The 27,719-nt window shown below is 40.0% G+C and overlaps 1 protein-coding gene across 1 annotated transcript in view; it reads right to left on the bottom strand.

Annotated features, from left to right (window-relative positions):
- The window catches only part of acvr2aa (activin A receptor type 2Aa), a 140,299-nt gene that overhangs the window by 34,129 nt on the left and 78,451 nt on the right, over nt 1-27,719 (bottom strand). The window contains exon 5 of the mRNA XM_061924067.1: nt 429-572. Coding sequence (XP_061780051.1) covers nt 429-572 — 144 coding nt within the window. The remainder of the gene's footprint in view (nt 1-428; nt 573-27,719) is intronic.

Raw genomic sequence — 27,719 nt, forward strand, 5'->3', positions numbered from 1 at the left:
TAGAACATGCTATACGTTTACCAAACAATCTGTCACTCCTAATCGCTAAATCCCATGAAATCTTATACGTCTAGTCTCTTACGTGAATGAGATCAATAATATTATTTGATATTTTACAGTAATGTGTTAATCATTTCACACATAAGTTGCTCCTGAGTATAAGTCGCACCCCCGGCCAAACTGTGAAAAAAACTGCGACTTATAGTCCGAAAAATACGGTAGTTTGTTACTTGCAATGTGTGACCATACAATAACCGAGAGTATAAACCGAAGCTGAAAATTGCTGATGAAAACCATATAAAAAGTGGAGCATACAGAAACCGAGGTACCACTGTGATACATACGGATGTCTTTATCTGTCAAAGCCACCACGTTCTTTTTCAGATTTTGACTCAAGTCCATCTACACAAACAGAAGCACATGAACACCTGGATTGGGAAGATCTTCACAGCCACGTATTCGCTCAGCAGCTGGGCCTTCCACACGCAGCCGAAGCGACCCCGAGCCTTCATCTCGATCAGCTGCAGAGGCTTTTGTCCCAGGATAGGAGACGGGGGCGAAGGGCCGGGATCCTGCGAGACAGGGTAAAGCATTAAAATGGTAGTGGCTTACAGTGAAAGTGACCAGATCCAGGCTCATTCAACCAGTTTTAAATTAGACCCACGACAGTTCAATCTGGGAAAAAGGATGTTACCTAAAACTGCGAACAAGCATTTTCCTGCTACTTTTAGGTGTTATACTGGAGACACTATATACCATGTTGTTTCATACTAGGCGGTAATGAGGAATGGCCATGATACTCAGTCTACTAATTCAGATTTTTAGCTTCTTAAGTTGTACTTTTGAGTTTGACCTGCCTTCTTGAATGCTGTCTTTGTTTGTCAGCTCAATGAGGGCGGGATTCACTAATTTTGACTTTTTATACTAAAAAAATTGCAACTTGCAGAATTGTCGTTAAGTCTGCATCCTCCACAGTATCAGTCTTCAGATTTGAGAAACCACTTGGAAAATTTGGTAGGCTCACCGCAAAAACTGAAATCTAAGTAAGATGAAATATCTCAAATAAGAGTGATATTTGCTTAATTTCTGTCTGATAAGATAATTCTTCTCACTAAGCAGATTTTATGTTAGATTGTTTTACTTGTTTTAAGTGTTTTGGTCTTAAATGATCTCAGTAGGATATTACAGCTTGTTGTTGAGATTTGATGACATATTGAGTAAAACATGCTTGAAACTAGAATATCAAGTGTTGCAAAGCTGTGTCATCAACACTCACAAGTATAAAACTACTTTTTTAAAGTAATCATTTCTTACTTCAAGCATGAAAAAAAAATCATGATTTTGACACAATTGTGTCTGATAATTAAAACAGATGACAGCCAAATGGACTTTGCTGTTTTATTTTCAATGAAACAATAGAAAATAGGTACTCATATAGTAGTACAGTTGGCACAGTACAGTAAACTGACAGTTAATATTTAAACATTTAACATGTGACATTTCTAATTATTTTGAACAGAAATAGTTCATGCACATTCAGGTAAATTATTCAAAATTACAATTAAAAAAAATTATATATGTATATACCGGTATGCGCACTAATTGATTGAAAGAGCACGCACTTGGCGCGATGATGTCATGTTATCCATGGAAAAATGCATTTTTAGACATTATGATTTGTCTGAGCGGCTAGGAGACCCCGAGAGTAACAAGCGGTTGCCTTGTAGAATTTCCATTAAGAACAATAAATTAGTTTTTAGTATAAGTTTGCTGGTTTCAAGAAATGTAATGCCGAGCGCATATCATTATGTCAAGATAATGGCACTAGCATTTACTTCATTTAAGAATATTTTTCAACATATTGAGCAAAAAGATCTCATTTTTGTCTTTCTACCAAGAAAAGTGCACTTGTTATTAGTGAGAATTAGGGATGTCCCGATCCGATATTTGGATCGGATCGGCTGCCGATATTTGCCAAAAATTGCGTATCGCCAAGGCATGGGAAAATGCCGATCCAGATCCAGTTTAAAAAAAAACTCCGGTCCGTGTTTTCCAACGCACCTATTTAAATAATACATTCCACTTTTCTGCTGCTGCGTAATTTCCGTTCCGCATTTTCCAGCACACCTTCAACACATCCACAATTCTCACGCAGTTGCTTTTAGCTGCTGGCATTACACGACAGGCTCTTCTCACTCTTTCCTGTGTCTCCCTCTCACAGACAGCGAGCGCACCTTCTTACACACGTCACATACTGTCACGTCATACGTCACATACTGTCACGTCATACGTCACATACGTATACGTCCTCTCCCAGCAGAGAGCGAGGTAGCGGCATGGCTAACGTTAGCTGTGATGCTAGTGCAGCCGCTAAGGTGCGCGCCTGCTCAAGCGTCCTCTGCGCACGGCAAATCTATCCCACGCACAAAATCAAATAAAAAATAAGCGCATAACAATTTTCGACACACGGACACGACAGAGACAACAGTTTTCGTCATCATTGTTCAAATATTGTGACGTCTGTCGAGACGCTTATCTCCATTCGGTGCCACACGTCCAGACTCCACACCATCAAAATGGCAAAAATTTCCACATCAACCAACTTTAGATTTATTCTCATATCAAACTCTTTTGGCTGTCTTTTTGACACTTACATCCGGCGCCCCCCTCCACACCCTGGATTATAAATAATGTAAATAATTCAATGTGATTATCTTGTGTGATGACTGTATTATGATGATAGTATATATCTGATAGTATATATCTGTATCATGAATCAATTTAAGTGGCTTCGACTTAAACAAGTTGAAAAACTTATTGGGGTGTTACCATTTAGTGGTCAATTGTACGGAATATGTACTTCACTGTGCAACCTACTAATAAAAGTCTCAATCAATCAATCAAAACACATAGAATCATCATACTGCTGTGATTATATGCATCAAGTGTTCATTCAAGGCTAAGGCAAAATATCGAGATATATATCGTGTATATGGCCTTAAAATATCGCAATATTTAAAAAAGGCCATATCGCCCAGCCCTAGTTCAATGATGCCATTTCTGTTTGTCATGTATAATTTTGTCTATTTTGTGTTTACCCTTGAATAAACAGGTCAGTTTCTTGTTACCAACCATTGTGTATTATTCAAACTCACCTAATTCAGCTGGCGAGTTGTTATCAAGAGTACTAAAACCCTTAAGTAGGCTAAATAACTTTAAACTTTAATACATGCTCGGATAGGCCAGTATCGGTCAGTATCGGTATCGGATCGGAAGTGCAAAAACAATATCGGTATCGGATCGGAAGTGCAAAAACCTGGATCGGGACATCCCTAGTGAGAATATACTTATTTTAAGGTATTTTTGGGTTCATTGAGGTTAGCTGATTTTACTTGTTTTGGAAAGTCTTGACAAGCCAAATGTTCTTGTTCTATTGGCAGATAATTTTGCTTAGTTCAAATAAAACACCCCTAATTTTTGTATTTTCTTTTCTTGTCCGAAGACAGCAATAACTGGACTCGATAAAGCAAAAAATGTGAAGGAAAAGCTCGAGTATGACTTTGTGTTCTTCTTGCACCCTTCTCATGGAGCGGTTGTCCCTACCAGAGAGATGTCTCCGCCAGTTAGAGCAGAGTATACACCCCAGTATACCGGCCACCACACCACAATGTAATCTGGCAAAAATTCAGGGTCCTTGGCACGATAGCGTTATATAAAAAATTGTGTTTATTGCCCCGCATTATATTAAACTTTGAGTGTATCTTTTTTAGAGTCGCCCATGCTGAGTCTGTTCTGCCACGAGATAGTACCAATCGGTGTCAAAAAGGTAAACATTCTCGATGGTTGTGTTTTATGTATAAATCACTTCTTGGTCTGGTTCCCCCTTGTTTGGTTTCTCTTTATGTGCAGAGGCTTCATTTGCTACTGCTTAAAGTCACAGAACATACTTAGAATGTTTACACAAATCTCAGAAAAAAAGCTTTCAGATATGCTGCTCCACGGTCATGAAATAACTTACAAAGGTTGGGAATTTCAGGCCATTTTAAAGGATCAAGAAACTGTTCCTATTGGGCATTGTACTGGTTTTCAAGTTGTTTTTATCAAAACATTTTATACATTGTTTTTATGTTAATATATGTAAGTAATTACTTTTTTATTGTGGTGTGTGACTGTTGCTGTTTCTGTTGTTTTTATACGTATTTCTGTAACTTTGTTTTGTTGCCTTCTTGGCCAGGTCACTCTTGGAAAATAGATTTCGATCTCAATGAGTTTTTTCCTGGTTAAATAAAGGATATTGATATTGATTGACATTACTGTATAGACCCAAATACAAGACAACCTGGGGAATAAGTTGCCTACTTTTTTTCCAGGACCCATTTTTGGACAAAACATGTACTTTTTCATGACTTAATCATACCTGCCAACTTTTGAAATCAGAAAAACCTAGTAGCCAGGGTCCAGGGCCCGGTAGGTCCAGGACAAAGTCCTGGTGGGGGGTTCAGGCTTCGCCCCCCGACGCAAAATGATTGATTGCATTCAGACAGGTTAAAATGTTGCTAAAACCATCACTTTTCTATCAGTCACAGTGACTTTTCAAAACAAAAATATTACAGCAAAAATCATATGGGTTGATTGACATGTTTATTCTGTAAGCTAACTTCAATAGTTTGAAATTATTTTGACAGTTAATGCCAGTTATCCTGTCAACCTTTCACAAGACTTCAATTTGTTAATTGAAAGTATAAACAGTATAAACACTTTTTACAGTAAACAAATGGTAAAACAGTACTAAACAATTCCATAAAAAAAAAATTGGTGTCATTATTAACTTTCTGTCCAAGATTGTATAATCTACTGCCTTGTTCAATTGTTAAAAAATATTCTGTGCCTAAAATTCACATTTCTATCACAATTATCATACTGTAAACATGGTAAGCTAACTTCATTAAAATTAATAGTCCTGTCAATAGCATGGAATTACAATTCAAATGTAGTTTTTTTGTAAGCCTTTCAAAAGAATTCAAAATATGAAAATTAATTTAAGCCATCAGACACTTGAAAAGTGGCACATCACATCTCTAATGTAATCATTTTAACTTTTCAACAGAAATAGCACTGCAAAAATATTAAGGACATACTTCTGTATTTTGGTAGTTATGCTGTCAACATTTAACAAGATTTCTTCAACTTGGACTTGAAAGCATAAATAGTATAAACACTTTTAACAGTATAACAGTACTAAACAATTCCAATAGATAACATTGGTGTCATTACCTTTTTGTGGCTAAAATCCAAATTTAGCAACGGCATTAGACTTGTGTTTTTTTGTCCCAACGTGGTCTTTTACATCGCTAATTCCTCCGTGTCCGATCAAAAAATCTTGTCTGCACAAGGTGCAATTCGCGTAGTTTTCACCCTTTTTGGAACGGATAATTATTCCCGGATAGGCTTTTGAATATTCTTCACGGAATGACTGCAGTTTTCTTTTCGGTTTAAGACTCGTTTGCGATTTTTCTCCGGCTGATTCCATGATCGTTCGCTCGTTTGGAAACAATGGGCAACAGGTGCCTCGTGCTTGGCAGCGGTGCTATAAATAGCCTCGCGTATGGCATTCGGAATGGCTCGATAGGAAGTTACGGGAAGCAGTGTCGATTGTCATTGTTGTTACGCGATTTCGTGAATAAATTTTTTTTTTTTTAATTAATGAAAAACCGTATTTTTTATCACTGCAACCGTAACCCGGAATAGGTTGATGAAAACCGTACTAATTACGGGAAAACCGGAGTAGTTGGCAGGTATGCTTAATGTCACCATATCATAATGAATCACATTTCTTATCTTAAGTTAGCATAATAATAAATATTTATTCTTTGTTCACACCTGATGTGTTTGGTTTGGTTAAAACATTTTACCAAAATCTACACAACCTTGGTGCGCTTCAAAGAAGCGGACCGTGTACACTTGACAGATGGTTCACAGTCACCTTGCAAGTGAAATCTTCTGCGATTATAAAGACGAACACAGACCAAAGAAACGGAACAGCGTTAAAACTACGCCAAAAGAGCACACAGAAATGACAAATCTAAACGAGGGAATTTGCACTCCGCATAGCCTGAGACGGCCATGTGTCGACTGGACAAGGGGAGCTAGTTAGGTTTACAGTGATATACTTTTACAAGTCTTAGTTGCATTGTTGCCGGTTGAAAGAGTGGCAAATAAACGGTTTGATGAAGTGCCCCTGAATGCCTAGTGTCTCTTCTCTTCTGTTAATGCTTGTTACTGGCTAAGTAAGTGAGCCAATTAAATTTAGTAGCAACAGTAGGTTTGCTCTGTTCAGAATTGAAAATACAGACAGCGGTAAGAAAATGTGTGCGAATTATTGTCTCAAAGCTCCATTTCTCACTCTCTGTGTATTAGTGCTCCGTTGAGGCTAGCGTTAATGAACCTCGAGACCCCCAAGATATAAGACGACTAGTCTTTTACAGACCTTTGTATTGGAAAACACTGTCTTATATATTTAAAAAAAAAGAGTTAACTGTTTTATGACTCAATACTTCCCAACCGAAATGTTGCAGACCAACCAGACCTGGAACAAGATAGTGCTTGCCTTCAGGTTTTACTGTATATTTAAGAATCTAAAGTCAGAGGTGGGTAGTAACGCGCTATATTTTACTCTGTTACATCTACTTGAGTAACTTTTGAGATAAATTGTACTTCTCAGAGTAGTTTTAATGCAACATACTTTTACTTGAGTATATTTATAGAGAAGAAACGCTACTTTTACTCCGTTCCATTTATCGACATTCAGCTCGCTACTCGCTACTGATTTTTATCCATCTGTTAATGCACGCTTTGTTTGTTTTGGTTTGTCAGACAGACCTCAAAGTAAAATTTATCGCATGCCTGCGTTTCACCAATCAAATACAGTCACTGGTGATGTTTGACTCCGTTTCACCAAACAAACAGAGCCAGGCGGTCACATTTGCCGCTGAAACTTTAACAACAAGCTTAAGTTTACATGTACTCAACGTCAAATTTGAGGAAGCACATCGCAGTAAGTAACATTAGTAGATATTTTGGCTGTCACCGTAGGCTGATGTTAGCTTCCCTGCTATGAATCACTGTCAAATGTACTTCGTGTGGGGACATTTATTAACGCACTGCAGCCTCATAGACACACACACAGACACACACACGAACAGTCGCACACAAACACACACACACTCACGCATGCATAGAAACACCAATCAAAAGTACACAGTGTGTTCCCAGGTGCAGCCAACACCTATCAGTTTATGGTTTGCGTAAAGGCTAACTTGTTATTTTCCTTTGTAATCTCTGCCTACTGAGCCTATGGTGCTGTTAAGTTATTGTGGCTCAATTTGCCTTAATTTTGTTTATGTTAATGTATTATTATTTAATATATATTATTGTTTTAGTTGCTTAAGAGATATTCCTGGCTCTGAATTTGCTCATTGCTATTTTTATGTTTTTGTGCATTATTTGTTGCCGTCGTCATTAAACGAACAGGTTACTCATCAGTTACTCAGTACTTGAGTCGTTTTTTCACAACATACTTTTTACTTTTACTCAAGTAAATATTTGGGTGACTACTCCTTACTTTTACTTGAGTAATAAATCTCTAAAGTAACAGTACTCTTACTTGAGTACAATTTCTGACTACTCTACCCACCTCTGTCTAAAGTACAGTGATCAAATACTTTCCAATGACATACAAATTAATGTTTATTTAATACTGATGTTATATTATTTTTTTGTTTGTTTTGCATTATTACATTAAAAATAACTATCAATGTTACATGTCTGTAAGGGGGTAAACTTCCTAAATCCGCAGGGGTTCAAACACTTATTCCCTGCAATGCATCTTAAAAAAAAAACTGTCTTTTATCTCTATTTTCACGACCAACTGAAGCATTTTCTCAATTTTACATAATCCGATTTTGAAGACAATTGTGATTGCATTTATTTCTGACTGCTTGTTGGTAATGCAGGATATGATCATTAAAAAAACAGGTGACACCACTAGTGTCTATGTTAATCCCATGAAAACAAAAGTAAAAGCAAAGGCAGCAAGTAAGTGATATGGAGTGAGTTGATCTCATTCCTTAAAATCTTGTTTTTGTGTTTTGTTGGGACACAGATGGAGAAGTGTTGAGTGAGGGGTGCGCCATAATGAGGCATGCATGGCAAGAGTTTTGCAGAGATAAAAGGTAGACAAGAGTTCTTGGCAAGTGTCTTATGGACTTTGAAGAGAGCAGATATTAGTTCCAGACCTTTGCACTGACAGTGGAATGGAAAACAAAGAAGGTATCTTTCGGTGACTCTGTCAGCATTCTTGGGTTTTTTTTAAACGGAAGGGGTTACGCGATAAGCTAGGGCAAGTTTTTAAACCCTGAGGCCTGCCGGATCCACTTGAGTGTGTGTTAATGCGGAAGTGCCAGCTTGTCAATCCAAGGTTGTTTTTCTAACGCCTGTGTGGGCAATGAGTATAAGCCTCGGCATACAAATAGAAACTCCTGACAAACGCTGCTGCTATTTTGCATGTATAAAGTCTGCCAAAACTATCACTAAAATGCATAGACCACATTTTACAGGAGCAGTACCGTATTTACCGCACTATTAGCCGCACCTAAAAACCACAAATTTACTCAAAAGCTGACAGTGCGGCTTTTAACCCGGTGCGCTTTATATATGGATTAATATTAAGATTAATTTTCATAAAGTTTCGGTCTCGCAACTACGGTAAACAGCCGCCATCTTTTTTCCCCGTAGAAGAGGAAGTGCTTCTTCTTCTACGCAAGCAACCGCCAAGGTAAGCACCCGCCCCCATAGAACAGGAAGCGCTTCTTCTTCTACTGTAAGCAACCACCCGCCCGCGTAGAAGAAGAAGAAGCGCGCGGATATTACCGTACGTTTCATTTCCTTTGTGTGTTTACATCTGTAAAGACCACAAAATGGCTCCTACTAAGCGACAGGGATCCGGTTCATGAAAAGACGCAATCTCTCCATCCGCACACGGATTACTATTTCACAGCAACTGCCTAAAGACTTTCAAGAAAAGCTGGCTACTTTCCGTGCATATTGTAAAAACAAGATAGCTGAAAAAAAGATCCGGCCAGAGAACATTATCAACATGGACGAGGTTCCACTGACTTTTGATATTCCTGTGAACCGCACTGTGGATACAACGGGAGCACGTACGGTGAATATTCGCACCACAGGGAATGAGAAGTCATCCTTCACTGTGGTTCTAGCTTGCCATGCTAATGGCCAGAAACTTCCACCCATGGTGATATTCAAAAGGAAGACCTTGCCAAAAGAGACCTTTCCAGCCGGCGTCATCATAAAAGCTAACTCGAAGGGATGGATGAAGAAAAGATGAGCGAGTGGTTAAGGTAAGTTTAAGTTTACGCGAAGAGGCCGGGTGGCTTTTTTCACGCAGCTCCGTCCATGTTGATATACGACTCCATGCGCACCCACATCACGCTGGTTTTAATATATTATTAAAGTTTGACTGACCTATTTGACTGTTTTTTTGACATTCCTTTAGCGCAGTTAGATGCGGCTTACAACACGGGGCGGCTTATAGGTGGACAAAGTTTTGAAATATGCCGTTCATTGAAGGCGCGGCTTATAACCCAGGGCGCCTTATGGTGTGGAAAATACGGTACTTTGAAACAACTGTGGGTTCCCTCCGGGTACTCCGGCTTCCTCCTAACTCCAAAGACATGCACAGGTTGATTGGCAACATTAAATTGGCCCTAGTGTGTGAGTGTGAGAGTCGTCTGTCTATCTGTGATGAGGTGGCGACTTGTCTAGGGTGTACAAGGGGTAGAAAATGGATGGATGGATAGTTGGACAATACAGATTATAGCAATTCTGCAAACTGGAGAATTTAATATAAAAACAATAAAATAACATCCTTTTTTATTGTGTTTGCCGAAACAAAATGCATTTTATATCTACTATGCTTGAAGAAAGCTGTCATACTGACAGAAACCCTGCGGGACTGCAGAGTTCTAAACTATCAAGAGACCAAGTGAACTTGTGACAAAGGACGTCTTTATGTGGGACATCTCGGCGGCAGCTGATTTACTGTCCGAGATGCTCCTGATGTTAACATGCTCTAAGAACAGGTTACAGAAAGACTCTTTGTCTCTGCTGAGGGTCAGATTAGACCTCCCTCGGGTGTCACCAGATCCCCTGCCAGCTCACAGGGCGCCACTGCATCCAATGGAGGTGAATTACACGTCGTCAGCACACCACAGGAAGCAGGCATGAAGAATCTGATGCTTCACGACGATCCTTCCAACCATCAGCAAAGTCGCATTTACTGATCAAGTTACAGCCAAATATTAGCTCGATGTGTCACATATGCATGTGCATATATACCACGTATTTGACTAGGGCACTATAAAATACATTTTTATAAGATGAATAAAAACTTTTTCTACCCGAACTCTTTCATGCACTTTGGTCACTACATTGGACAGCTATTCCAAATGTGTTTTGATCCTTAACTCATGAGTAATGTCAATGTTGCGCATCAGTCACTACGAGGGGTGTAACGGTACGTGTATTTGTATTGAACAGTTTCGGTACGGGGGTTTCGGTTCGGTTCGGAGGTGTATCGAACGAGTTTCCACACGGACATATTACCGTATTTTCCGCACTATAAGCCGCGCCTAAAAACCACAAATTTTCTCAAAAGCTGACAGTGCGGCTTATAACCCGGTGCGCCTTATATATGGATTAATATTAATATTCATTTTCATAAAGTTTAGGTCTCGCAACTACGGTAAACAGCCGCCATCTTTTTTCCCCGTAGAAGAGGAAGCGCTTCTTCTTCTATGGTAAGCAACCGCCAAGGTAAGCACCCGCCCCCATAGAAGAGGAAGCGCTTCTTCTTCTACTGTAAGCAACCACCCGCCCCCGTAGAAGAAGAAGCCCCCGGATATTGCGTTTCATTTCATTTGGGTGTTTACATCTGTAAAGACCACAAAATGGCTCCTATTAAGAGACACGCGTACAACGCAGAATTCAAACTCAAGGCAATAAGTCACGCAGTAGAACACGGAAATAGAGCAGCAGCGAGAGAATTGAACATAAATGAATCAATGGTGCGTAGGTAGAGGAAGCAACAAGATGACCTGCGCCACTAAGACAGGGAGACAGCGCCGGACGACATACGCCAACATCTGCCAGTGGATTGTAAATGCCTGGCGGATATATCGGTCTCAACTGTGGTCCGAGCTTTCCGGAAGGCAGGATTCACGGAACTGCTGGACAACAACAGCGACATTGACTCTGATGACTTCGACGAGACGGAGCCGGCCATTTTGGATGCCGTATTCGCCCAACTTTTTAATTCAGACACTGAAGAAGAATTCAAGGGATTTATGGATGAGGAATAATTTCAGAAAGTGAGCTTTAAATCTTTATTTTGTGTGTTGTGTGACATTAACGTTCGAGCAACGTTGAGTTATTGATGTTACTATTGCTCTGCACTAATTTGAGTGTTACTATTTTTGTGATTGCACATTTGCACATTACATTTTGGGGGTGAACATAGTTGTTAGAACGCTGGTTTGTAATATATTATTAAAGTTTGACTGACCTATCTGACTGTTTTTTTGACATTCCCTTTAGCGCAGCGTAGGCGCGGCTTATAACCCGGGGCGGCTTATAGGTGGACAAAGTTTTGAAATATGCCATTCATTGAAGGTGCGGCTAATAACCCGGGGCGGCTTATAGTGCGGAAAATACGGTAAGTAAAGTCTTAACAAGCTGCTCCGCTTTCTGCCTCTGTCACAGTCAGTACTCTACACAGCACCCAGCATTGTCCCACCCACACAACCATCTGATTGGTTACAAACATAGCGGTAACAGCCAATCAGCAGTGCGTATTGTCGGAGGCAGATATTTACATATATCCGAATTTTAGTGTTACTTATTTTCTTTCATAGTCATATTTGAAAACAGCTCGTGTTTTCCATTTATTCTCTTTCTGTTTCTCTGCAAGTAAACTGTGTGTGTTAACCTTGAATTCTTTGGAATGTGTTTTGACTAGCATGTGTTTTGACTAGAGAGAGGAGAGAGGGTTTTGGGGTCGGGAAGACAGACCATTTTGGCGGCGTGATAGAATGTTCTATGCTGGACTGGTCTCAAATGTATATCTGCAAAGCTTTGCCAATATATTACAAAATGCCTATTCTGTCTCTGGTGGTTTTTCAACTCAGCTTTTAGTGTCGTAAAGAGCTTGGGAGCGACTTGTGACTTGAATTCCCTGGGAGGAACAACTGGTCCAAAACGCAACAGTATTCAGAGCGCATGTAGTCAGTGTCCAGCGTCGTCATGAGCAGGTAGGTCTTTAGCAAGTGCGCATAAGGCAGCGGACTCTCCCCAAATGATAATAAACACTTCCCAATCAACTACTAATAACATCACTATGAGCCCGTTGACCTTCTAGAAACCTAAACGGCAGCTCAGCTCGCTCGCAGTCCTGGCTTGAGCTGAAGGCTAATTAGCTTTTAGCGTAACGTTAGCTCATTTTGCGGTGTGTGTGTGTGTGCGTGTGTGTTACGGACAGCAAAGCCCTGCCTGTCTGTTATTTCACTTAACCTTTTTCTGTGTAGATTGAGCTGTAATGAAGCAGCAAAAAAGGACATTATGTTAAATGAAGAGTTTCTATCTCTGATAGTTGATATAATAATGTAAATGCATCATTAAGCCTACATGAACTCCATGGTGTTCAGGGATGAATAGTCTCTCCTATTGCTATTGTACCATTTTTTCAGCTATAGTTACATTAATCATTAGTAATGGAGCAGCCTAGTTTTGAATGGCAGGGTCCCTGCTATCACATGTTGATAAAAATATAACATTTACATAATGAAAATCAACTACAGGCTTCCCAAATACTGTAATAAATTAAGCATGATGAGTTGACTTGAAACTGTTTAACGTTGCACTTTTTATATGTAGAAGGAAAGTTTTGTCATTTTATTTAATCTGAGCAACAACTTGAGGCAGTTTAATGTTGATTAACGTGGGCATAATTATTATAGTGTTCCCAATGTTAAAAGGATAAAGCCATTGTTTACAAATTTGTTAAACAAATAACCAAAAAGTGTATATTTTGTTGTTTTCTTACTGTACCGAAAATGAACCGAACCGTGACCTCTAAACCGAGGTACGTACCGAACCGAAATTTTTGTGTACCGTTACACCCCTAACGAATATGATTTTTTTTATTTTTTTTTATTACTGAGCATTGATTTTGTGTTATGAGGAAATTGTGACTACCCAAGTTTCCACTAAACTGGAAACCATGCATCACTGGCTAGATGTTGACTGCCATTGCTGTGAACTTGTTGTTTTTGGAATTAATGAATTATTGTTATGAGAATGTCAAGTTTCTTTTTTGCATCAGACTCACTGTAGCAATACTATGTGGCTATATTAGTCCGATTATGTTGCGCTAAGTCACAAGTCATGTTGTTGCCAAATGTATTTCATATGCTGTAAACCTAGTTCATAGTTGTTAGTTTCCTTTAATGCCAAACAAACACATACCAATCGCTGGTTAGAAGGCGATCGCCGAATTCATCCTCGCTTTCTCCCGTGTCGCTGGCTTTCGTGTCGTTTTCGTCGGTTTCGCTTGCATACGGTTCAAACCGATATGGCTCAATAGCTTCAGTTTCTTCTTCAATTTCGTTTTCGCTACCTGCCTCCACACTACAACCATCCGTTTCAATACATGCGTAATCTGTTGAATCGCTTAAGCCGCTGAAATCCGAGTCTGAATCCGAGCTAATGTCGCTATAGCTTGCTGTTCTATTCGCCATGTTTGTTTGTGTTGGCATCACTATGTTACGTCACAGGAAAATGGACGGGTGTATATAACGATGGTTAAAATCAGGCACTTTGAAGCTTTTTTTTAGGGATATTGCGCGATGGGTAAAATTTTGAAAAAAACTTCGAAAAATAAAATAAGCCAATGGGAACTGATTTTTAATGGTTTTAACCATTCTGAAATTGTGATAATGTTCCCCTTTAAGCATTATGTTTGTGTTCAATTACAATAAGTGTGTTTATCTTTAACATTCCTGCCACTTCATTTTACACACTATGGCATTTTTACCAAGTCATTTTTTGTTGTTGTGACAATACCACAATACTATTCCAACGTGACGATATTGTACTCTGAGTTTTTGATATTGCATCCCGAATTACTGCACTTTGATAAACTTACGGTCACTGCTCATTTCCTGGAGAAGCGCTTATTGCTAGCCGTCTTAAAATGCTAACATGGATACAGGACACATTAATGTATTTCCCCATTACAGTAGTCATATTCCAATCTAAACTTGTATAAACAGTAAATACATTGCTGTCTGAGCAACTAAACCATTACATTTTCAAATTGAACCTTTAGTCTGTGTTCTTAGAACAGAGTGATGGATCCATACACCGACGTGCCGACAACAGTTAGTAAATCCATGTAATGTCACACAATGTGATCCAACACGCGGTATGACATTACATACCGCCAACCTTTGAAATCAGAAAAACCTAGTAGCCAGGGTCCAGGGGCCGCAGGCCCCGGTAGGTCCAGGACAAAGTCCTGGTGGGGGGTTCAGGCGACGCAAAATGATTATTAGCATTCAGACAGGTTAAAATGTTGCTAAAACCATCACTTTTCTATCTATTTTCGAGTCGGGAAACATTTTCCGAAATAACTGTCCCATGTGATCAGCCAGTGCGATTGGAAGTCCATGCTCAATTATTGCCTCCGTAAATAAAATTTCGGCATTTATCACATCCAAAGAATCTGTTTGGGCGACGAAAAACGTTGAAAGTTTTCCACTTGTATCGCTAGCAACGGCATTAGACTTGTGTTTTTTTGTCCCAACGTGGTCTTTTACATCGCTAATTCCTCCGTGTCCGATCGAAAAATCTTGTCTGCACAAGGTGCAATTCGCGTAGTTTTCACCCTTTTTGGAACGGATAATTATTCCCGGATAGGCTTTTGAATATTCTTCACGGAATGACTGCAGTTTTCTTTTCGGTTTAAGACTCGTTTGCGATTTTTCTCCGGCTGATTCCATGATCGTTCGCTCGTTTGGAAACAATGGCAACTGGTGCCTCGTGCTTGGCAGCGGTGCTATAAATAGCCTCGCGCATGGCATTCGGAATGGCTCGATAGGAAGTTACGGGAAGCAGTGTCGATTGTCATTGTTGTTACGCGATTTCGTGAATAAAACTTTTAAAAAAATGTTTTTTTTTAATTACCGTATTTTCCGCACCATAAGCCGCCCTGGGTTATAAGCCGCGCCTTCAATGAACGGCATATTTCAAAACTTTGTCCACCTATAAGCCGCCCCGTGTTATAAGCCGCATCTAACTGCGCTAAAGGGAATGTCAAAAAAACAGTCAGATAGGTCAGTCAAACTTTAATAATATATTAAAAACCAGCGTGATGTGGGCGCGCATGGAGTCGTATATCAACATGGACGGAGCTGCGTGAAAAAAGCCACCCGGCCTCTTCGCGTAAACTTCCCTTAACCACTCGCTCATCTTTTCTTCATCCATCCATCCCTTCGAGTTAGCTTTTATGATGACGCCGGCTGGAAAGGTCTCTTTTGGCAAGGTCTTCCTTTTGAATATCACCATGGGTGGAAGTTTCTGGCCATTAGCATGGCAAGCTAGAACCACAGTGAAGGATGACTTCTCATTCCCTGTGGTGCGAATATTCACCGTACGTGCTCCCGTTGTATCCACAGTGCGGTTCACAGGAATATCAAAAGTCAGTGGAACCTCGTCCATGTTGATAATGTTCTCTGGCCGGATCTTTTTTTCAGCTATCTTGTTTTTACAATATGCACGGAAAGTAGCCAGCTTTTCTTGAAAGTCTTTAGGCAGTTGCTGTGAAATAGTAGTCCGTGTGCGGATGGAGAGATTGCGTCTTTTCATGAACCGGAAACCTGTCGCTTAGTAGGAGCCATTTTGTGGTCTTTACAGATGTAAACACACAAAGGAAATGAAACGTAATAACCGCGCGTTTCTTCTTCTTCTTCTACGGGGGCGGGTGGTTGCTTACAGTAGAAGAAGAAGCGCTTCCTGTTCTATGGGGGCGGGTGCTTACCTTGGCGGTTGCTTGCGTAGAAGAAGAAGCACTTCCTCTTCTACGGGGAAAAAAGATGGCGGCTGTTTACCGTAGTTGCGAGACCGAAACTTTATGAAAATGAATCTTAATATTAATCCATATATAAAGCGCACCGGGTTATAAGCCGCACTGTCAGCTTTTGAGTAAATTTGTGGTTTTTAGGTGCGGCTAATAGTGCGGAAAATACGGTAATGAAAAAACTTATTTTTTATCACTGCAACCGTAACCCGGAATAGGTTGATGAAAACCGTACTAATTACGGGAAAACCGGAGTAGTTGGCAGGTATGACATTATATGGCATATAATTGGTACAGGGCAGCACGGTGGCAGAGGGGTTAGTGCGTCTGCCTCACAATACGAAGGTCCTGAGTAGTCTTGGGTTCAATCCCAGGCTCGGGATCTTTCTGTGTGGAGTTTGCATGTTCTCCCCGTGACTGCATGGGTTCCCTCCGGGTACTCCGGCTTCCTCCCACCTCCAAAGACATGCACCTGGGGATAGGTTGATTGGCAACACTAAATTGGCCCTTGTGTGTGAATGTGAGTGTGAATGTTGTCTGTCTATCTGTGTTGGCCCTGTGATGAGGTGGCGACTTGTCCAGGGTGTACCCCACCTTCCACCCGATTGTAGCTGAGATAGGCTCCAGCGCCCCCCGCGACCCCGAAGGGAATAAGCGGTAGAAAATGGATGGATGGATGGATAATTGGTACATTTTTGCATGAAAGGGTTAATCAGTTTTGCCTGTCTCAGTTTGTCATACTCTGGTTCAAAGACCACTTGCACAGGCTAATGCTTTGCTTGAGTAATTCACACACTGGATTAATCATAAGCAGCAGCACTCTTACAAAATGGAAAAAACATAACACAATTTCAGTTACTCGACACCCTTATGCCGTTGTGGGAAAGGCAGCTGGAGTGGATACCTTTCTGTAAACTGTGTCACATCAAACACAATACATTACATAAACATCACATGTGGACATTCACACAAAAAAGGGGGCTGCATTTGGCGCTGTGGGGCCGCCGCTTTCCACCATGCACAATGCATTGTCAGCAGAGAACACAAAAGGCATTCATGCGTGCAATAAATGCAGGCAGCAAAGTAAAAAAAAGAAAAGAAAGAAAAGTATAAAGTAATGTGCTGTGCATTAAATAAACAAAACGCTGTGAAAAAATGATGAGAATAAGATCATGACAGTTGGAACTAAAGGTGGCGAATTCATATTGAACCCAAAAGGGAAGGGGGGGGGGGGAATTAACAGTGTTGTAACTACAATTGAACTGCTCTTACCTCCACCATAATGTGAAAGGGGTGCTTCATGAAAAAGAACATAAGAAGCAAACATAGAAATTATTGGTATATTTGTCAGGAGATGGAATAAGAAAGTGGCGGAAGGACCCCGTCGTCCCTCTCACACTAAATGTGTCAAGTCTGGATAATTGACGGTTTGAATTAACGCTCCACTGGAAGCGATATTGGGATGGCAGCAAACAAGCTGTCAGACAAAAAAAACAACCTTCTCCTACGTAACCGCTATCACGCCAACAAACAAGATCTATTCTTTCAGAAGTTCATGTATTCCGGTGTTGTTGTTTAGCACCCAGCATTGTCCCACCCACACAACCATCTGATTGGTAACAAACAGAGCGGTAACAGCCAATCAGCAGTGCGTATTCAGAGCGGATGTAGTCAGTGCTTAGCGTTTAGCAGGTAAGCATCATGCAGCTCACTCTCCCCAAATGATAATAAACACCTCCCAGTCAACTACTAGTAACATCACTATGAGCCTGTTGACCTTCTAGAAATATAAAAGGCAGTTCAGCTCGCTCGCAATCCTGGCTTGAGGTGAAGGCTAATTCGCTTTTAGCGTAACGTTAGCTCATTTTGCGGTGTGTGTGTGTGTGTGTGTGTGTGTGTTACAGACAGCAAAGCCCTGTCTGTCTGTTATTTCACTTTACCTTTTTCTGTGTTGATTGAGCTGTGTTGAAGCAGGACATTATGTTAAATGAAGAGTTTCTGTCTCTGATAGTTGATATAATAATGTAACTACCGTATTTTCCGCACTATTAGCCGCACCTAAAAACCACAAATTTACTCAAAAGCTGACAGTGCGGCTTTTAACCCGGTGCGCTTTATATATGGATTAATATTACGATTCATTTTCATAAAGTTTCGATCTCGCAACTTCGGTAAACAGCCGCCATCTTTTTTCCCGGTAGAACAGGAAGCGCTTCTTCTTCTACGCAAGCAACCGCCAAGGTAAGCACCCGCCCCCATAGAACAGGAAGCGCTTCTTCTTCTACTGTAAGCAACCACCCGCCCGCGTAGAAGAAGAAAAAGCGCGCGGATATTACCGTTTCATTTCCTTTGTGTGTTTACATCTGTAAAGACCACAAAATGGCTCCTACTAAGCGACAGGGATCCGGTTCATGAAAAGACGCAATCTCTCCATCCGCACACGGATTACTATTTCACAGCAACTGATATTCCTGTGAAACGCACCGTGGATACAACGGGAGCACGTACGGTGAATATTCGCACCACAGGGAATGAGAAGTCATCCTTCACTGTGGTTCTAGCTTGCCATGCTAATGGCCAGAAACTTCCACCCATGGTGATATTCAAAAGGAAGACCTTGCCAAAAGAGACCTTTCCAGCCGGCGTCATCATAAAAGCTAACTCGAAGGGATGGATGAAGAAAAGATGAGCGAGTGGTTAAGGTAAGTTTAAGTTTACGCGAAGAGGCCGGGTGGCTTTTTTCACGCAGCTCTGTCCATGTTGATATACGTATGTTTGTGATTGCACATTTGCGTACATTTTGGGAGTGAACAGAGTTGTTAGAACGCTGGTTTTTAATATATTATTAAAGTTTGACTGACCTATCTGACTGTTTTTTTGACATTCCTTTAGCGCAGTTAGATGCGGCTTACAACACCGGGCGGCTTATAGGTGGACAAAGTTTTGAAATATGCCGTTCATTGAAGGCGCGGCTTTTAACCCAGGGCGCCTTATGGTGCGGAAAATACGGTACATCATTAAGCCTACATGAACTCCATGGTGTTCAGGGATGAATAGTCTCTCCTATTGCTATTGTATCATTTTTTCAGCTAACAGTGTTTCCCACAGGGCAGGCATCTATTTGTGGTGGTGCGGTCGGGGGGCGGGGGGGGGGCGGGGGGTGGCGGCGGCAACGGTGATGACCAAGAAGAACGCGGAGTTGGAATATAATTACCGGTACAACATTTTATGTACATATTTATATACAGATTTGAACAATTAGTTATTCACTGAAATATATTTATTAATTGTGGTTCTTACAAAAAATATATCTTATAAAATATAAAAGCTAAAATGTCTCTTAAAGCTCTGCCCCTTTAATTAGTGCATACTAAATAATTTAACTTTAGCCTACTACTACAACCATATTATTTACCAGCAACATGAAGTGAAAGAGGCAGAGGTGTATGTTTTGTCATGGTCCTCTCTATAAGGCACATAAGAATATAAATTAGGACCCTTTTCATGAGAAAAGTGCATTTCTGATCTGACCCTGCTTTATTTTTCAGTGTTTGCTGAGTCTCACCTGTTCCCTCCGCCCTAATTTTTCTACTTGCCCGACTTCTCAAATCTACTTGCCCCAATATTTTTACTTGTCCTGCCTAGGTTTTTTTCTGGCTGTGTAGTGCTCATGGCTTATATCTTACTAAAATCCTTCCCGTTGACTATTTACAACACTACACAGTATTTATTATTATTATTATCTATAATTACATTTAAATGGCATTGCATACATGTACAATTAAATGCTATTTCACATTATTTGACCAGTAGCAGTTACACCCATCTGAACAGGTCAGCCACCTGTTTAAAGCCCGATCACAGTTGAAATCTTGAAATGAAGGGCTTTTAATGGCCAAAACATTAACCTGGACAACATTTTAACAGACTCAGATTTTATTCTTTTCATTGCATTCACATGCTGCGGTGGACAGTGGACAATTTAGCTTCAGTCCACGTGTGTTTATTGACAACAGGGTTATAACCTGGACACGTTAGCTCGTCGGTATGAAAACAGGTGATTGTTATTACGTGCGTTTGCCCCGGACCCAGAGTCAAACAGTGGCGGTGTTAATGAAGCAGCGTCAGGCTGCTCACAGTCAGTGAAACGCTCGGTGAAATCGCGGATTAACGTTAAATATATGACGAGCCGCGAGCGATGCAGCTATAACCTATCCACCATAACCTATATTACCCTCGTATTTTGATCCCGTCTGTCCGTCTTCGTCTTCTTCTTCTGGCCCACCAGGTGAATTAAGTGCTATTGGCGGAGGTACAATGCATAGTAGGCTACCGCCACCTACTGTACCGGAGTTGTAACTACAAGGTACATTCACAGACAAAGTCCCATTGCTTTTATGAGCGGTCGAGCGAGTCAAAAGCCGAAAAATCCATTTGTGGCGGACGTAATTATTTCGTGGCGGGCCGCCACAAATACCGTATTTTCCGCACTATAAGCCGCACCTAAAAACCACAAATTTTCACAAAAGCTGACAGTGCGGCTTATAACCCGGTGCGCCTTATATATGGATTAATATAAATATTTATTTTCATAAAGTTTCGGTCTCGCAACTACGGTAAACAGCCGCCATCTTTTTTCCCCGTAGAAGAGGAAGCGCTTCTTCTTCTATGGTAAGCAACTGCCAAGGTAAGCACCCGCCCCCGTAGAAGAGGAAGCGCTTCTTCTTCTACGGTAAGCAACCACCCGCCCCCGTAGAAGAAGAAGCGCGCGGGTATTACGTTTCATTTCCTTTGTGTGTTTACATCTGTAAAGACCACAAAATGGCTCCTACTAAGCGACACGCGTATAACGCAGAATTTAAACTTAAGGCAATATTTAACCAAAGAACTCCAACCGCTCGATATTGGTGTCAACAGGGCATTTAAAGCACGACTGCGAACGGCGTGGGAACAATGGATGACCGAAGGCGAACACACCTTCACTAAGACAGGGAGACAGCGCCGGACGACATACGCCAACATCTGCCAGTGGATCGTAAATGCCTGGGCGGATATTTCGGTCACAACTGTGGTCCGAGCTTTCCGGAAGGCAGGATTCACAGAACTGCGACGAGACGGAGCCGGCCATTTTGGATCCCGTATTCGCCCAACTTTTTAATTCGGACACCGAAGGAGAAGAATTCGAGGGATTTATGAATGAAGAATAACTTCAGAAAGTGAGCGTTATGTTTATTTTGTGTGTTGTGACATTAACGTTCGAGCAACAATAAGTTATTGATGCTTATTGATTGCACATTTGCACATTACCGTACATTTTGGGAGTGAACAGAGTTGTTAGAACGCTGGTTTTTAATATATTATTAAAGTTTGACTGACCTATCTGACTGTTTTTTTTGACATTCCCTTTAGCGCAGTTAGATGCGGCTTATAACACGGGGCGGCTTATAGGTGGACAAAGTTTTGAAATATGCCGTTCATTGAAGGCGCGGCTTATAACCCGGGGCGGCTTATAGTGCGGAAAATACGGTAGTCTCTCCTATTGCTATTGTACCATTTTTTCAGCTATAGTTACATTAATGATTAGTAATGGAGCAGCCTAGTTTCGAATGGCAGGGTCCCTGCTATCACATGTTGATAAAAGTATAATTTACATAATAAAAATCAACTACAGGCTTCCCACATGCTGTAATAAATTAAGCATGATGAGTTGACTTGAAACTGTTTAATGTTGCACTTTTTATATGTAGAAGAAAAGTTTTGTCATTGTATTTAATCTGAGCAACAACTAGAGGCAGTTTAATGTTGATTAACGTGGGCAGAATTATTATAGTGTTCCCAATGTTAAAAGGATAAAGCCATTGTTTACAAATTTGGTAAATAAATAACCAAAACATTTATATTTTGTTGTTTTCTTACTGTAAATGAACCGAACCATGACCTCTAAACCGAGGTACGTACCGAACCGAAATTTTTGTGTACCGTTACACCCCTAGTTTGAACGCAGATACAAAAAGGGAACAACGGGAAAGATTGCTTCAATAATAACACTGAAAAAAAGCAACGTTCTATGCAAAGGACATTGACTGAAGTTATCTTTTTTTATAATTTATTTGGAAAAAGAACAGAAAAGTAGTAAGAAATACAAACTAATGTTGAAAAGAGGTGTGTAATTATGAATGAGTGCTGCAAGCCTTTCAGTGTGAAAGCTGCAGGGTTGGGCGCTAAGATACAATCAATTCCATTTTGCCACACACTGGTGTGAATAATGGAAGCCTGATCGCAAGTATGCAGTCCGCGAACAAACATGGCAATAAGTTATTCTGCTAGATGCATTTCACACTAGTTGGGGCTGTTTTGGGAACACCCCGCAGCCCACTTGTGTTCGGTTTTTTGCAGCCTCAAATGAAGTTGGTTATAATTACTTTTGCAATAAATTCAAGAGACTTGACTAAAGACGGAGCTTTATTTATCTTCGTGCAGCAGCGAGATGACCATTACATCTCTTTGTACAGTATTTGTACATGTCTCGTGTTTGCAGAGTTGCTAAAAGTTATTCTGTGAGTGCCGCACTTATGAATTATTCACGTCATTATGCTTCATTTTGTCGGACTGTTTTGAAAGTGTTGACACGGTATATGTACGTAGCGTCCTTAATTAGTTAAATGTATTTAGACAGGCATAAAGAGCAACTTAAACGGGATATCGTTGAGCATTAAATGGAAGAATCAATAACGCTTAAGTATGGAACTACTCTTAAATTAATGTATTTTTAATACTGACAAATGATTACTGCCTCCACAAAGGATAGATACTTACTTAAAAATGAACAGGCAGTTTTCTTTAACGTCTAAGCATGTGATTTTTTTGTGTGTGCTGAAAAATAGGTTTAATTGCTTGTCATTTTTTTTACTCAAAAGCTAAACAAAAACTGGATGATTTAACTGCACCATCTTTTTCTGAAAATCTGATTATTCTATAATTTTGCCTGGGCAAATTAAGGCCCGGGAGCCACATGCGGCCCATTAAGATTTTCAATCTGGCCCGCCGGACATTCCCAAATATTTTTTTTAGATCTTTAAGATGAAAAGTGTAGCTGCCATTATGATGTGCAGTGATGTTTTCTAATGACCGTAAGTCTTGAACTATACAACGTATTTCAATGGTTGGAATCTGTGCTTTTGCATGATATTTTAGTGACTAGTGTTGTCCTGGTACCAATATTATTTCGATACTTTTCTAAATAAAGGGGACCAGAAAAAATGGCATTATTGGCTTTATTTGAACAAAAAACTTAGGGTGTGGCGGACCGGTACTTTTCAGCGGTGGTATGGTACCGAATATGATTCATTAGTATCGCGGTACTATACTAATACGCGTATACCGTACAACCCTAATAGTTACTACGGTAATCTACGTCACAGCAGCTCAGACGAGGCACCACGCAGTGTGGGTGGGGAGCGTTTCCACAGAGTGTTTCCAGAGCCTGAAATGTGGGTGTCAGGGACAGACGCGGAAGGAGATTTTTACAACAAAGTTCTAAAGCTTAGTGATATTATAAACATCTACAATCTGATATATTTGAAATATCACAAAGCTTTAGAACTTTGTTGTAAAAATCTCCTTCCGCGTCTGTCCCTGACACCCACATTTCAGGCTCTGGAAACACTCTGTGGAAACGCTCCCCACCCACACTGCGTGGTGCCTCGTCTGAGCTGCTGTGACGTAAATTACCGTAGTAACTAGTAGGGTTGTCCGGTATACGTGTATTAGTATAGTACCGCGATACTAATGAATCATATTCGGTACCATACCACCGCTCAAAAGTACCGGTCCGCCACACCCTAAGTTTTTTGTTAAAATAAAGCCAATAATGCCATTTTTTCTGGTGTAGCTGGTGTAGTGATATAATATAGAACAGGCCTGGGCAATTATTTTGACTCGGGGGGCCAAATTTAGAGAAAAAAATGTGTCTGGGGGCCGGTATATCTATTTTTAGGAAAACTAATACAAAACCTCACAATAAAGTCTGATTGAATGCTAAAAATGTTATGACAGACCGCCTTTAAAACGGAATGGAATTTTACTTTTTTCTATGAACGATAAAACACTGAATATTGAGAACATATGGCCGTCACACCCCCTCTCAATTGACATATTTTACAATCAAGCCAAATGCAACAAAAATGCAACAAACACAGCGAAATATATATATATATATATATATATATATATATATATATATATATATATATATATATATAAACAAAAAACATCTACAATCTGATATATTTGAAATATCACTAAGCTTTAGAACTTTGTTGTAAAAATCTCCTTCCGCGTCTGTCCCTGACACCCACATTTCAGGCTCTGGAAACACTCTGTGGAAACGCTCCCCACCCACACTGCGTGGTGCCTCGTCTGAGCTGCTGTGACGTAAATTACCGTAGTAACTAGTAGGGTTGTACGGTATACGCGTATTAGTATAGTACCGCGATACTAATGAATCATATTCGGTACCATACCACCGCTGAAAAGTACCGGTCTGCCACACCCTAAGTTTTTTGTTAAAATAAAGCCAATAATGCCATTTTTTCTGGTGTAGCTGGTGTAGTGATATAATATAGAACAGGCCTGGGCAATTATTTTGACTCGGGGGGCCAAATTTAGAGAAAAAAATGTGTCTGGGGGCCGGTATATCTATTTTTAGGAAAACTAATACAAAACCTCACAATAAAGTCTGATTGAATGCTAAAAATGTTATGACAGACCGCCTTTAAAACGGAATGGAATTTTACTTTTTTCTATGAACGATAAAACACTGAATATTGAGAACATATGGCCGTCACACCCCCTCTCAATCGACATATTTTACAATCAAGCCAAATGCAACAAAAATGCAACAAACACAGCGAAATATATATATATATATAAAAAATTTAAAAAAACATCTACAATCTGATATATTTGAAATATCACTAAGCTTTAGAACTTTGTTGTAAAAATCTCCTTCCGCGTCTGTCCCTGACACCCACATTTCAGGCTCTGGAAACACTCTGTGGAAACGCTCCCCACCCACACTGCGTGGTGCCTCGTCTGAGCTGCTGTGACGTAAATTACCGTAGTAACTAGTAGGGTTGTACGGTATACGCGTATTAGTATAGTACCGCGATACTAATGAATCATATTCGGTACCATACCACCGCTGAAAAGTACCGGTCTGCCACACCCTAAGTTTTTTGTTAAAATAAAGCCAATAATGCCATTTTTTCTGGTGTAGCTGGTGTAGTGATATAATATAGAACAGGCCTGGGCAATTATTTTGACTCGGGGGGCCAAATTTAGAGAAAAAAATGTGTCTGGGGGCCGGTATATCTATTTTTAGGAAAACTAATACAAAACCTCACAATAAAGTCTGATTGAATGCTAAAAATGTTATGACAGACCGCCTTTAAAACGGAATGGAATTTTACTTTTTTCTATGAACGATAAAACACTGAATATTGAGAACATATGGCCGTCACACCCCCTCTCAATCGACATATTTTACAATCAAGCCAAATGCAACAAAAATGCAACAAACACAGCGAAATATATATATATATATAAAAAATTTAAAAAAACATCTACAATCTGATATATTTGAAATATCACTAAGCTTTAGAACTTTGTTGTAAAAATCTCCTTCCGCGTCTGTCCCTGACACCCACATTTCAGGCTCTGGAAACACTCTGTGGAAACGCTCCCCACCCACACTGCGTGGTGCCTCGTCTGAGCTGCTGTGACGTAAATTACCGTAGTAACTAGTAGGGTTGTACGGTATACGCGTATTAGTATAGTACCGCGATACTAATGAATCATATTCGGTACCATACCACCGCTGAAAAGTACCGGTCCGCCACACCCTAAGTTTTTTGTTAAAATAAAGCCAAAAATGCCATTTTTTCTGGTGTAGCTGGTGTAGTGATATAATAAAGAACAGGCCTGGGCAATTATTTTGACTCGGGGGCCAAATTTAGAGAAAAAAATGTGTCTGGGGGCCGGTATATCTATTTTTAGGAAAACTAATACAAAACCTCACAATAAAGTCTGATTGAATGCTAAAAATGTTATGACAGACCGCCTTTAAAACGGAATGGAATTTTACTTTTTTCTATGAACGATAAAACACTGAATATTGAGAACATATGGCCGTCACACCCCCTCTCAATCGACATATTTTACAATCAAGCCAAATGCAACAAAAATGCAACAAACACAGCGAAATATATATATATATATATATATATATATATATATATATATATATTAAAAAACAAAAAACATCTACAATCTGATATATTTGAAATATCACTAAGCTTTAGAACTTTGTTGTAGAAATCTCCTTCCGCGTCTGTCCCTGACACCCGCATTTCAGGCTCTGGAAACACTCTGTGGAAACGCTCCCCACCCACACTGCGTGGTGCCTCGTCTGACCTGCTGTGACGTAAATTACCGTAGTAACTAGTAGGGTTGTCCGGTATACGTGTATTAGTATCGTACCGCGATACTAATGAATCATATTCGGTACCATACCACCGCTCAAAAGTACCGGTCCGCCACACCCTAAGTTTTTTGTTAAAATAAAGCCAATAATGCCATTTTTTCTGGTGTAGCTGGTGTAGTGATATAATATAGAACAGGCCTGGGCAATTATTTTGACTCGGGGGGCCAAATTTAGAGAAAGAAATGTGTCTGGGGGCCGGTATATCTATTTTTAGGAAAACTAATACAAAACCTCACAATAAAGTCTGATTGAATGCTAAAAATGTTATGACAGACCGCCTTTAAAACGGAATGGAATTTTACTTTTTTCTATGAACGATAAAACACTGAATATTGAGAACATATGGCCGTCACACCCCCTCTCAATTGACATATTTTACAATCAAGTCAAATGCAACAAAAATGCAACAAACACAGCGAAATATATATATATATATATATATATATATATATATATATATATATATATATATATATATATAAAAAAACAAAAAACATCTACAATCTGATATATTTGAAATATCACTAAGCTTTAGAACTTTGTTGTAAAAATCTCCTTCCGCGTCTGTCCCTGACACCCACATTTCAGGCTCTGGAAACACTCTGTGGAAACGCTCCCCACCCACACTGCGTGGTGCCTCGTCTGAGCTGCTGTGACGTAAATTACCGTAGTAACTAGTAGGGTTGTACGGTATACGCCTATTAGTATAGTACCGCGATACTAATGAATCATATTCGGTACCATACCACCGCTGAAAAGTACCGGTCCGCCACACCCTAAGTTTTTTGTTAAAATAAAGCCAAAAATGCCATTTTTTCTGGTGTAGCTGGTGTAGTGATATAATAAAGAACAGGCCTGGGCAATTATTTTGACTCGGGGGCCAAATTTAGAGAAAAAAATGTGTCTGGGGGCCGGTATATCTATTTTTAGGAAAACTAATACTAAACCTCACAATAAAGTCTGATTGAA

The sequence above is a fragment of the Nerophis lumbriciformis genome, linkage group LG28 (assembly GCF_033978685.3).
Source record: "Nerophis lumbriciformis linkage group LG28, RoL_Nlum_v2.1, whole genome shotgun sequence".
NCBI classification, from domain to species: domain Eukaryota; kingdom Metazoa; phylum Chordata; class Actinopteri; order Syngnathiformes; family Syngnathidae; genus Nerophis; species Nerophis lumbriciformis.